This window comes from Pseudophryne corroboree, chromosome 1 (assembly GCF_028390025.1).
Source record: "Pseudophryne corroboree isolate aPseCor3 chromosome 1, aPseCor3.hap2, whole genome shotgun sequence".
NCBI lineage: Eukaryota > Metazoa > Chordata > Amphibia > Anura > Myobatrachidae > Pseudophryne > Pseudophryne corroboree.
Window position 1 is genome coordinate 431,642,823 of NC_086444.1, and position 14,417 is coordinate 431,657,239.

A 14,417-nucleotide genomic window follows, 5' to 3' on the forward strand; every position below is an offset into this window, starting at 1 on the left:
TGTTGAGAACTCTGCAATCACCCCTACCCCACAAGCTCGCTGCCTAGGTGTCATTCTTGACTCTGAACTGTCCTTTGTTACCCACATTCAATCTGTCTCAAGATCATGTTACATACATCTAAGAAACATATCCAAAATACGCCCTTATCTTACACAAGACACAGCAAAAACTCTAATCCATGCTCTCATTATCTCCCGCATTGATTATTGTAATAGTCTCCTGACCGGTCTTCCCAAACATAGGCTCTCACCACTACAATCCATTTTGAATGCAGCTGCGAGACTAATCTTCCTTGCCAGACGTTCATCGTCTGCAGATCCGCTCTGTCAGTCCCTCCATTGGTTACCGGTATTCTACCGTATTAAATATAAAATACTTTTACTCACATACAAGGCTATTAACCAAACTGCACCAACATACATCTCTTCACTCATCTCAAAATATCTCCCTACCCGACCTCTCCGCTCTGCACAAGATCTACGTCTCTCATCCACACGCATTACTTGTTCACACTCAAAATTACAGGACTTTATCCGGGCTTCACCCACTCTGTGGAATGCCCTCCCACGCACAGTAAGACTCGCCTCTAGTCTCCAAACCTTTAAATGTTCCCTGAAAACTCACCTCTTCAGACAAGCCTATCAAATTCCAGACCCACCGACATAACCTTCAGTGCTTCCCTATCTAATTACATCCTCTGTAGAATATTCATAACATCACATATCTTGTCTTTCTTTAGTCTCACACCCTCCTGACACTTGGATAACTTTGTGGGGTATCATCATACAACCCATTAAGAACCTAGCAATCTGGTGGACCATTATGCAATAGGTAGCATCTATCCTTGTGTATCTATGCCTATTTCCCTATAGATTGTAAGCTCGCGAGCAGGGCCTTTCTACCTCTGTCTGTCTGTTTTTACCCAGTTTTGTTCTATTACTGTTGTTCTAATTGTAAAGCGCAACGGAATATGCTGCGCTATATAAGAAACTGTTAATAAATAAATAAATAAAATAAATATTAAGCAAAGCCTCCAAAGTCCGCCAACTCTTTCTTCAAAACCTTGTTTTTCACAAAGCTAAAGCCAATTCGTTTTATTGGGGGGATTCCATTAGCCGTGGTAAAAAATTTCCACAAAAAAATAAATAAGCTTTTTCGCGATTTTTTTACCCAATGCTGGTTTTTCTTGGTAATTCAATTAATGCCTGTTTTTTCCCCCGGAAAAATGTACCCATTAAGTTCCCGGATCCATGTGTTTTTGCAGTCGCGACAAAACGGCACTTAACCACTAATTGATGTCCCTCTATGTATGTTCTCTGTTGCAAAACTACAAACTACTGTACGTGTACATTTAATTTTTTTGTGTGTAATTTTTTGTTTTTATTGTGATGAAATGGCAACAGTTATTGATTTGGTTGTAGTAATCAGTTATATGGTTGGGTTGGATTGTGCGTGTGAGAGACACATTTATTTTAAAGTTCTGTTTGTTGGCAGCAGTTGATCACTGCCATCATTCTTTGTAATTATAGATATGTATATGTTAAGACAGTTTAATTTTAATCGGTGCTACCAATCTTACTATAAGTTGGACTGTAAATATATCCTTGGCTTTTTATTTTTTTATTTATCATTTTATTACATTCTTGACCATTTTACACATAGCCAGCTCCTTATGGGTTTGTTAGCCACATCATTGGCCCACAAGTACATCTCAGGAAAAAGGATGTTGCCTACCAGTAGCCTTGCTTGTGTTCCTTATTGTGACTTCTCTGCGTGTAGTTGTATGTACACTAATGCTGTAAACATATTTTCCCCTTTGCTTAACAGGACATGGCGCATAAAATGCTGAAATCCGGAGACTGTTCACCTGAAGATCTCTGCTTTTCCCTGCAGGTTAATGCTGAAATGCATGTAAAACGGGGAAATGTTCAGACAAATTGCTGATGTAAAGAAAACTTTAGTGTAGTAGTAAATGGTCTAATCTTTTTTTGTTATGTATTACAAACTCCATAAAGTGGGGTGATACTAAAAGGATTGTTCACTAACTAGTGTGTTTGTGTCATAAGCCCCAATTATTTAAATTACTATCTTGCAAAACAATAGTTTTCCAACAGTGGTGCTCAGTATACTGCCATGTATATAATGCATTGTGTGCAGAGTAACTACCTGTCCCACATGGAGATTGGAGAAAAAAAGGAGCAGGACTTAGATTGGAAAGGGCCTGGACTTTTATATGTGGGACCTGCATTTGCAATATTCACAATGGGGAAGTCGGGTATGATGGACTTTGCCAACCTGTCAGGAAGGTGGAGGGAGATTCACAGATTGTTGAGGATTTACTCTGAACTGACTACTCCTTCTGGTATTACTTGGCCAAACCAGTCACTTACTAAATCAGCTGTGCAGCTATGAGGTGCACTCAGTTGTAGGAGTATACACCATTAGACTGCTTCACCAGCACCTGAAACCACTTGGCGGTATTTGCTGCAACATTTCTTTGCTGGTTATTGCTGATGGCTTACGTTGGATAAGGTCTATGAGATAGCAGGTAGCACATTTGACTGTGGCCTCATAACAGTATACTGGAGCTAGGTAGGATTGGTATCTCTCATCTGTCACCAGAATATAGCAAGATCATCAGTAATATATAGTATATTGCTCTTAAAACAGCTGTTACACACATCACAACCTAGGGTAGTAGATTTTACACAAGTTTCTATATGAATGATGGTGCGATTCTAAGACAGAAGTTTTATTAAATTCTATATTTTTAAATTGTAACACAGTATCTATTTACTTACATTTATTTCATATTTTCTGACAGGAGACCCTCTTCTCCATGCTGGTGGAGATTACAGAACGGGCTATGGCTCACTGCGGCTCACAGGAAGTGCTAATTGTGGGCGGAGTTGGATGTAAGTTAAATGCTGACTGGTAGACCTATTATTTATTGCTGAATATATATTTCCCTAGGTTACAAAACAACTCTTCCATCAGTAATTATAAATGTAATTTTTCTAGCTTTGGAAAGGATCTGACCCCAGTTTGACAAGATGTAATACAAGTGACTCCTATATACCCCCTTTTATAGCCAAAATTCAGGCCCAGTTTTCTCATTTAGGATTTCTGCTGATCATTACTGGGATGATTAACAGAGGTCACAGTTGTTATATTCCCTAAACTATCATATGCCCCCCCCCCCCCTTCCCCAATCACAAAATCTGATGCTCTTTGCTACACACTAATGTTCTCCAGATATATCTAGCATTCAAAAAAACTAGAATATATAGGACTAGAGAGTATCTCCCCTAAAAGCAAGGTGGGCTAGGCATGCCAAATACTATGGCTTTTGCCCACTACGCTTTTTTTCAATACTTACGGGACTGGCTCCTACATCTATATCACTTTAGTCATCTGGACATAGAGGAAGACCTTTTTCACCCTTACACACCTGCTGCATACAACTAAATTTCTGATACCTTATCTTCCCTCTTTCTGACCACCATCTGCTTTCTTTCACCCTCTCATCTTCCCCTCTCCACGCCCAAACCCACCATCACCAGACGCAATCTCGGGTCTCTCGACCCTGCTATCCTATCCTCCCTAGAGACTTTCCTCTCTCTCATCTTTTCACCATGACCTGTCCCAACCAGGCAGGTTTCTTCTATAACTCTTCCATAACCTCTGCTCTTGACTCTGTGGCCCCCCTCTCCTCTGTCCCCCTGCACCGCTCTATACCCCAACCCTGGGACACCAAAGTTCACAATTCTTACAAAAATGTTAACGCCCTGCTGAACGCTTCTGGAGGAAATCTCACTCTCTGGCGGACTTCTTCCATTTCAAGTTTTCTCTAACGTCCTAAGTGGATGCTGGGACTCCGTAAGGACCATGGGAAATAGCGGCTCCGCAGGAGACAGGGCACAAAATAAAAGCTTGAGATATCAGGTGGTGTGCACTGGCTCCTCCCCCTATGACCCTCCTCCAAGCCAGTTAGATTTTTGTGCCCGGCCGAGAAGGGTGCAAACTAGGTAGCTCTCCAGAGCTGCTTAGAATAAAAGTTTAGTTAGGTTTTTTTATTTTCAGTGAGTCCTGCTGGCAACAGGCTCACTGCATCGTGGGACTAAGGGGAGAAGAAGCGAACTCACCTGAGTGCAGAGTGGATTGGGCTTCTTAGGCTACTGGACGTTACCTCCAGAGGGACGATCACAGGTTCAGCCTGGATGGGTCACCGGAGCCGCGCCGCCGTCCCCCTTACAGAGCCAGAAGAGACGAAGGTCCGGTGAAAGCGGCGGCAGAAGACATCCTGTCTTCAAGACTAAGGTAGCGCACAGCACCGCAGCTGTGCGCCATTGCTCTCAGCACACTTCACACTCCGGTCACTGAGGGTGCAGGGCGCTGGGGGGGAGCGCCCTGAGACGCAATATAACACACATATACCTTAGCTGGCAAAAGGAATACATCACATATAGCTCCAGGGCTATATGGATGTATTTTTTCCCCTGCCATTTTACACAAAAAAGCGGGAGTTAAGGACGTCGTGAAGGGGCGGGGCCTATCTCCTCAGCACACTGGCGCCATTATTCCCTCACAGCTCCGCTGGAAGGACGGCTCCCTGATTCTCCCCTGCAGTACTGCATCTGATTCAGGGTAAAAAAGAGAAGGGGGGGCATTTTGGCAGCAAATAACTAGATTAACAGCAGCTATAAGGGATTAACACTTATATAAGGTTATCCCTGTATATATATAGCGCTGGGTGTGTGCTGGCAGACTCTCCCTCTGTCTCTCCAAAGGGCTAAGTAGGGTCCTGTCCTCTATCAGAGCATTCCCGGTGTGTGTGCTGTGTGTCGGTACGCGTGTGTCGACATGTATGAGGAGGAAAATGAGGTGGAGGCGGAGCAGTTGCCTGTGTTAGTGATGTCACCCCCTAGGGAGTCGACACCTGACTGGATGATTGTGTTTAAGCAATTAAGTGATAATGTCAGCAATTTACAAAAAACTGTTGACGACATGAGAAAGCCGGCAAATCAATTAGTGCCTGTTCAGGCGTCTCAGACACCCTCAGGGGCCCTAAAACGGCCGCTACCTCAGTGGGTCGACACGGATCCAGATACAGATACTGAATCTAGTGTCGACGGTGACGAGACAAACGTAATGTCCAGTAGGGCCACACGTTACATGATCACGGCAATGAAAGAGGCATTGAACCTTTCTGACACTACAAATACCTCAAAGGCGGGTATTATGTGAGGTGTGAAAAAACTGCCAATAGTTTTTCCTGAGTCTGAGGAAATAAATGAGGTGTGTGATAAAGCGTGGGTTTCCCCCGATAAAAAACAGCTAATTTCTAATAAGTTATTAGCACTATACCCTTTCCCGCCAGAGGTTAGGGCACGGTGGGAAACACCCCCTAGGGTAGATAAGGCGCTCACACGTTTATCTAAACAAGTAGCGTTACCGTCCCCTGATACGGCCACCCTCAAAGAACCAGCTGATAGGAGGCTGGAAAATATCCTGAAAAGTATATACACACATACTGGTGTTATACTGCGACCAGCAATCGCATCAGCCTGGATGTGCAGTGCTGGAGTCGCATGGGCGGATTCCCTGACTGAGAATATTGATACCCTGGATAGGGACAATATTCTGTTAACTATAGAACATTTAAAGGATGCATTGCTATATATGCGTGATGCGCAGAGGGATATTTGTACCCTGGCATCAAGAGTAAGCGCAATGTCCATCTCTGCCAGAAGAGCATTATGGACCAGACAGTGGTCAGGGGACGCAGATTCCAAACGGCACATGGAAGTATTGCCGTATAAGGGGGAGGAGTTATTTGGGGCTGGTCTAACAGACCTGGTGGCCACGGCAACGGCTGGAAAATCCACCTTTTTACCCCAGGTTACTTCACATCAACAGAAAAAGACACAGTCTTTTCAAACTCAGTCCTTTCGTTCCCATAAGTACAAGCGAGCAAAAGGTCACTCTTTTCTGCCCAAGGGCAGAGGAAGAGGAAAAAGGCAGCACCATGCAGCCGCTTCCCAGGAGCAGAAGCCCTCCCCTGCTTCTGCCAAGTCTTCAGCATGACGCTGGGGCTTTACAAGCAGACTCAGACAAAACCAAAGTCTCCCTCCGACAGGGAGGCAGTTCTGGAAGCCATTCACAAGCTGTACTCCCAGCAGGTGATAATCAAGGTACCCCTCTTACAACAGGGGAAGGGGTATTATTCCACACTATTTGTGGTACCGAAGCCGGACGGCTCGGTGAGACCAATATTAAATCTAAAATCTTTGAACACTTACATAAAAAGGTTCAAATTCAAGATGGAGTCACTCAGAGCGGTGATAGCGAACCTGGAAGAGGGGGACTATATGGTGTCGCTGGACATCAAGGATGCGTATCTCCACGTCCCAATATATCCTTCTCACCAAGGGTACCTCAGGTTTGTAGTACAAAACTGTCATTATCAGTTTCAGACGCTGCCGTTTGGATTGTCCACGGCGCCTCGGGTCTTTACCAAGGTAATGGCCGAAATGATGATTCTTCTACGAAGAAAAGGCATCTTAATTATCCCTTACTTGGACGATCTCCTGATAAGGGCAAGAACCAAGGAACAGTTAGAAGTCGGAGTGGCACTATCTCAGGTAGTGCTAAGTCAGCACGGATGGATTCTAAATATTCCAAAATCGCAGCTGATTCCAACGACACGTCTACTGTTCTTAGGAATGATTCTGGACACTGTCCAGAAGAAGGTGTTTCTCCCGGAGGTGAAGGCCAGGGAGTTATCCGAGCTAGTCAGGAACCTCCTAAAACCAGGACAGGTCTCAGTGCATCAGTGCACAAGGGTCCTGGGAAAAATGGTGGCTTCTTACGAAGCGATTCCATTCGGAAGATTCCATGCAAGAACTTTTCAGTGGGATCTACTGGGAAAATGGTCCGGATCGCATCTTCAGATGCATCAACGGATAACCCTGTCGCCAAGGACAAGGGTGTCTCTCCTGTGGTGGCTTCAGAGGGCTCATCTACTAGAGGGCCGCAGATTTGGCATTCAGGATTGGATCCTGGTAACCACGGATGCCAGCCTGAGAGGCTGGGGAGCAGTCACACAGGGAAGGAATTTCCAGGACTTGTGGTCAAGCATGGAAACATCTCTTCATATAAACATTCTAGAACTAAGGGCCATTTACGATGCCTTAATTCAAGCAAAACCTCTGCTTCAGGGTCAGGCGGTGTTGATCCAGTCGGACAACATCACGTCAGTCGCCCACATAAACAGACAGGGCGGCACGAGAAGCAGGAGGGCAATGGCAGAAACTGCAAGGATTCTTCGCTGGGCGGAAAATCATGTGATAGCACTGTCAGCAGTGTTCATTCCGGGAGTGGACAACTGGGAAGCAGACTTCCTCAGCAGACACGACCTTCACCCGGGAGAGTGGGGACTTCACCCAGAAGTCTTCCACCAAATTGTAAACCGTTGGGAAAGACCAAAGGTGGACATGATGGCGTCACGTCTAAACAAAAAACTGGACAGATATTGCGCCAGGTCAAGGGACCCTCAGGCAATAGCAGTGGACGCTCTGGTAACGCCGTGGGTGTACCAGTCAGTGTATGTATTCCCTCCTCTGCCCCTCATACCGAAAGTATTGAGAATCATAAGAAGGAGAGGAGTAAGAACTATACTCGTGGTTCCGGATTGGCCAAGAAGGTCTTGGTACCCGGAACTTCAAGAGATGCTCACGGACGAACCGTGGCCTCTACCTCTAAGACAGGACCTGCTACTGCAGGGGCCTTGTCTGTTCCAAGACTTACCGCGGCTGCGTTTGACGGCATGGCGGTTGAACGCCGGATCCTGAAGGACAAGGGCATTCCAGAAGAAGTCATCCCTACTCTGGTAAAAGCCAGAAAGGAAGTAACCGCAAAACATTATCACCGCATTTGGCGTAAATATGTTGCGTGGTGTGAGGCCAAGAAGGCCCCTACACAGGAATTTCAACTGGGTCGTTTCTTGCATTTCCTGCAAACAGGACTGTCTATGGGCCTAAAATTAGGGTCCATTAAGGTTCAAATTTCGGCCCTGTCGATATTCTTCCAGAAAGAACTGGCTTCAGTACCTGAAGTTCAGACATTTGTGAAAGGGGTGCTGCACATACAGCCTCCTTTTGTGCCTCCAGTGGCACCTTGGGATCTCAATGTTGTGTTGAGATTTCTAAAATCACACTGGTTTGAACCATTGTCTACGGTAGATTTAAAATATCTCACGTGGAAGGTGTCGATGCTGTTGGCCTTGGCTTCAGCTAGGCGTGTGTCAGAATTGGCGGCTTTATCATGTAAAAGCCCTTACCTAAATTTTCATTCTGACAGGGCGGAATTGAGGACTCGTCCTCAATTTCTACCTAAGGTGGTTTCTGCATTTCACATGAACCAACCTATTGTGGTACCTGCAGCTACTAGGGACTTAGAGGACTCTAAGTTGCTGGACGTTGTCAGGGCCTTGAAAATATATGTTTCCAGGACGGCTGGAGTCAGGAAAACTGACTCGCTGTTTATCCTGTATGCACCCAACAAGCTGGGTGCTCCTGCTTCAAAGCAGACGATTGCTCGTTGGATTTGTAGTACAATTCAGCTTGCACATTCCGTGGCAGGATTGTCACAGCCAAAATCAGTAAAAGCCCATTTCACAAGGAAAGTGGGCTCATCTTGGGCGGCTGCCCGAGGGGTCTCGGCTTTACAACTTTGCCGAGCAGCTACTTGGTCAGGGGCAAACACGTTTGCTAAATTCTACAAATTTGATACCCTGGCTGAGGAGGACCTGGAGTTCTCTCATTCGGTGCTGCAGAGTCATCCGCACTCTCCCGCCCGTTTGGGAGCTTTGGTATAATCCCCATGGTCCTTACGGAGTCCCAGCATCCACTTAGGACGTTAGAGAAAATAAGATTTTACTTACCGATAAATCTATTTCTCGTAGTCCGTAGTGGATGCTGGGCGCCCATCCCTAGTGCGGATTGTCTGCAATACTTGTATATAGTTATTGTTACAAAAAATTCGGGTTATTATTGTTGAGCCATCTTTTCAGAGGCTCCTTTAAAATTATCATACTGTTAACTGGGTTCAGATCACGAGTTGTACGGTGTGATTGGTGTGGCTGGTATGAGTCTTACCCGGGATTCAATATCCTTCCTTATTATGTACGCTCGTCCGGGCACAGTATCCTAACTGGCTTGGAGGAGGGTCATAGGGGGAGGAGCCAGTGCACACCACCTGATATCTCAAGCTTTTATTTTGTGCCCTGTCTCCTGCGGAGCCGCTATTCCCCATGGTCCTTACGGAGTCCCAGCATCCACTACGGACTACGAGAAATAGAGTTATCGGTAAGTAAAATCTTATTTATTCTCTCTTACTGCTCTGCTCTTTCCCTTGCCAACCAATCCTTTTTCCAAGTACTCATCTCTCCTCCGTCCTCCAGTCCACGCAGTCTCTTTGAAACTTTCAACACTCTCCTTTGCCCCCCTCCTCCTCCCCTCCCATCGTCCATCACTGCCACTGACTTTGCCTTCTTCTTTGTCTCCAAAATTGAGGAAATCCTACACGACATCTCCTCCCATCACTCCTCTACCCCCATCATCCTTCCCCTCCATCTATCCCACCGTCCTCCTTCCGTTCCACTACAGACAAGGAAGTCCACTCCCTCATCTGGACCCCCTCCCGTCTTCTCCGCTCCCTCTCCCCCACTGCCTGCTCCCACCTTGCTCACCTCTTCAACCTATCACTCTCTACCAGCATCTTTCCCTCACCATTCAAACATGCTCTGGTCTCACCTATTCTCAAAAAACCCAACCTCCACCCTTCATCACCCACGTCCTATCTCTCTTCTCCCATTCGCCTCCAAACTACTTGGACGACTTGTCTACAGCCGTCTCACAAGTTACCTCTCTGACAACTCCATCCATGATCCACTACAATCTGGCTTTCGCCCACTCCACTACACTGAGACTGCCCTGGTGAACGTCACCAATGATCTGCTTTCGGCCAAATCCAGGGGCCACTTCTCTCTTTCTCTCTGCTTATCCTTCTGGTCCTCTCTGCTGCCTTTGACACCGTGAATCATCCTCTCCTCCTCCGCACACTCCAAAACATTGGCCCCTCTAGCACTGTCCTTGACTGGTTTACGTCTTACCTCACTAACTGCTCCATCTCTGTGTCTGCCTCCGGCACCACCTCACACCCTTCCATCCTTCCTGTTGGTGTCCCTCAGTGTTCTGTCCTTGGCCCCCTTCTGTTCTCCCTGTACACCTCTTCCCTGGGTGCGCTCATTGACTCCTTTGGCCTTCAATACCACCTATATGCTGATGACACACAACTCTACCTCTCCTCTCCTGATCTGTCCCCCACTATCCTCTCTTACGTTTCCAGCTGCCTCTCCGCCATCTCCTCGTGGATGTCTGAGCGCTCTCTGAAGCTCAACATGGACAAAACTGAACTCATTATCCTCTCCCGCCACTCCCCTTCGACAAAATCGGCACTGGCTCCCCTACAGAATCCTCTTCAAACTCCTCACCCTCACATACAAGACAATCTCCAATTCCACTGCTCCCTACATCTCCAACCTCCTCTCCCTTCATACTCCCTCCAGCCCCCTACGGTTGGCCAATGACCGTTGCTTCTCCTCTACCCTGGTCACTGCTTCCCACACTCGAGTTCAAGATTTTGCCCGTGCTGCACCCCTTCAGTGGAATGCGCTCCCCCGCTCCATTAAACTCTCCCCGACCTTGTAAAGCTTCAAACCTGCATTGAAAACCCACCTATTCATCAAAGCATACCCTTCCGATGCATACCTTAGTCCTGAGGCGGCTCCTCCATCCCCCTGCTTCATGCCTTGACCATCTCTGCCTTGCTTACATCCTGCCACCAGTCTACCTCCCGCTTGCTTGCACCTCATGTCATCTGTCTGTCGCCCCTTCCCACTAGATTGTTAGCTCCTCAGAGCAGTGCATCTTTCCTCTTGTTGTCAAAGCCCTCTTCTCGACACATTTCACTCACAACTGTCTCCTATTTAGCGACCATCTCTACCCACATTTTCTCCTGCTGGTAAAGGCTCATCTCTATCTATGGCTGCCAGCTCCTAGAAGTACACTGATCACTCACTCGCAACTTACATATAAGCTGTATGATGTTTGAGAATTGTGGTGCTCTTTGCTACCTGTACTCTATTTTTGTTATTTATTTACTGTAATGTTAAGTTTTGTCTCCCTGTACTGTCCTTTGTACGGCACTGCGAAACACTTGTGGCACCTTATAAATAAAATGTAGTAGTAGTAGTAGTAGTAGTAGTAGTAGTAGTAGTAGTAGTAGTAGTAGTAGTAGTAGTAATAACATACTATAGAGAGCTACTTACACTGTATAGGTGAGTATCAACAAGCGTTTTGGTAGTAACCCCTTGTATTCTCTCTGTATCCTACAATGGGGCAACCTGACTTTCCCCCCATCACTGGAGAATCCTATTTTCCAGTTATGATTTTATAAGTGCATTCTCTCTGTTATGAATGTGTTTGACCATGGAGGCCACTTACTCACTTCTCAGCAGTTCTGTGACAAATTTAATCTGCCACACTCCCAGTTCTTAATGGTTTACAGGCATGCCGCGACATACAGTCTAACTAGCCCACTATCACTGATCAACATCCAGATATTCTGGGAAGAATACCAATACATTTAAATGACAGTATTTATAGTCAGGATATATTGAATCCCTGCTGCAGAGTGTGGACAGGGCATGTTACCAAGACTTCATGGGTTACTGAGTTTCACACTATACTCTCCTGTATAAGTAAGATCATGCCTGCTTATTGTTTCTCAGCAGTACAGGAAACATACCTGAAAACCCTGAACAGTGCCTATGTCTGCGCCGCACACAGGAAACATTTGGTAGCTACTAAAACTGGTGACTGTCCCAAATATCAGTGCCCTATTGCCTCTGGTACGTCACTTTTGGTATTGGCGGAAAGATTAACAAACTTTGGGATAAGCTGCTACAGTATCTAACATGGGTGTTAAGCTGGCCATACACCTACAGATTTATTGTCAGATCTGGATGGTTGGAATGAAAACCTGGTAATGGATGAGAGCAAATGACAATTGACCATTTGCTTCTAAATGCCGTAAAATTGACGAAAACGGTTGTGGACTTAAATAGTTTGTCTGATTGATTGACCATTTTTGTCTGTTTTCTGGTGTTTAGGAGCAAATAGTCGATTGTCATTTGCTCTTATCCATTACCAGATTTTCATTCCAACCAGCCAGATCTGACAATAAATCTCTAGATGTATGGCCAGCTTTAGGCTTACTATACGAGCTGAAGCTGTTCTTTTTGCCAATTTAACTCTTTGTTGCCTACTGTTGTTGGTCTCATCCACATGGTGGTTGTTGTCACAATGCCCAAACACTTCATTCTAAAACATTGGGATTCTAGAACCCCCCCAACTCTGGGAGAAATGACTCGCTGCCTCATGGACATTCTATATCATGAATAGAGGGCGGCTACTTTTAATATTGAAAAAGGTGTTTTGTTTCATAATATATGGGGTTCATACTTTAATGGTTTGCTTCTTCATACACAGGACAGTATGCAGAAGGTGTTTTGAGACCACTAAGTTGTACCTGCTCAGACAGATTACTTACTAGACCTATCCTGCATACTACAGTATATAGAGCCCTCGAGTTTTGTACATTTTATGTTCTACCACATGCCCCCATTCTGCACCTTCTCTTTGTTCTATCTTGTGGACTGAGTGGCAGTGAGACCGCTATGATATGATGTGCCAGTGCCATGTTACATTCTTGACTTGCTTGTTCTGTTTTATTTCTTTATATCTCCGATATTATGTTTCTATGTAAATGTTTTTTCTGCTTGTTTACTGTATCACTGTTAAAAGAAAAACTGGAACATACTTGATTTCATCTGCTGCTGGATGTTTGTACATTGTTCTCTTAAACAAATGACTCCTATATATTCACATCTGCAGGATAGCCACATACTGTAATATCGCAGTTGGTGACAGACATATGCCCAACTTCTCAGATATTTGAAACTATAGTAATATGTTAACAAATGTGAGTCACTTCTCAGATCACTCACCTCCTGATTGTTCCATCTGATTAAATAGCACGGAACTACCTTACTTGGACAATTCAAAAAACATCCATTTCACCTACAAATGCTTGTATCTGTATTATTGTAATTTTGTTTTTTAAGCACAGCTGCACCAATGCAATTTTACCTGCAAACACTTAAGACATCTAACATAATTACCATCGCTTCTTAAACCTCTCACAATCCTTTCATTTCTTACACTCCAGATACATTTCTGCACCCACTTTATCTACGCTTTTGACTCATTTCATACGAAATCTACACCCATTAAGCCTACACTGCTTTTCTCACCTGCATTTCTGCAATTCTTCTGCTCGGATTCCCTTACACTCTCCTCTCCTACTTCCACTTTCCCTCAACCTATTTACCTACTTAACACTATGTCAAGGCTTTCTTATACTCCCCACATCACTCAGTGTCTACCTAATAATGTATCTTTATCCTTCCCCCCTAGTCTCCTACACTTCCTCCTCTCTCCCCTCCTCTGTCTCCCCTCCATCCCTTTGTTTCCTTCCCCCTCCTTTCCTGTTACCCCACTTTCATTCACCTCTGCCCCATGGTCCTGCTACCCCACAACTCAGCCCTGCTCCCTCTCTCCCTTCCCTGTCACCTCCCCACACCCCCATCCACATCACACTGACCTCCCTCCCTGCCCACCTTCCCCTCCTAGCTCAGACACCCGCACCATTACCACTCTCTCATCATCCCTGCCCTCAAAGTTAATCTCACCTCATCGCTACAGCAACCCTGATAATCTCATTCACATCTCTCCCACAAACTCATCCTGTGCCCTCTGGAATGCCAGATCTGTTTGTAACAAACTGGTCCCCACTCATGACCTTTTCATTTCCAACTCCCTACACATACTAGCCATTACTGAAACTGGGATTACGCCCTCTGACACTACTTCTCCTGCTGCTCTCTCTGGACCCCAACACACCCCGACCAGGGGGTCGCCATGGGGGTGGTGTTGGGGTCCTTTTACCTTCTAGTTACTCCTACCAACTCATACCACCAGAACCATCCCTTACATTCTCTACATTTGAGGTCCATACTATACGCCTCTTCCAACCAGTACATCTTAGAGTAGCTGTCATTTACCGCCCCCCTGGCACTGCTTCCAAATTCTTCGACAACTTTGCTTCCTGGCTTCCTCACTTCCTCTCTTCTGACATTCCCTCCATTATCCTAGGTGATTTCAACATCCCTATTGACATCCCCACACAATCCCCTGCCTCTAAACTCCTGAACCTCACCTCTTCACTTGGT

General features: G+C 45.6%; 1 protein-coding gene across 3 annotated transcripts in view; it reads left to right on the plus strand.

The window, feature by feature from the left end:
- The window catches only part of OSGEP (O-sialoglycoprotein endopeptidase), a 91,945-nt gene that overhangs the window by 60,303 nt on the left and 17,225 nt on the right, over window positions 1-14,417 (plus strand). For all 3 annotated transcript variants that reach the window (XM_063913464.1, XM_063913463.1, XM_063913465.1), the window contains exons 8-9: window positions 1,829-1,894; window positions 2,826-2,916. In XM_063913464.1, coding sequence (XP_063769534.1) covers window positions 1,829-1,894; window positions 2,826-2,916 — 157 coding nt within the window. The remainder of the gene's footprint in view (window positions 1-1,828; window positions 1,895-2,825; window positions 2,917-14,417) is intronic.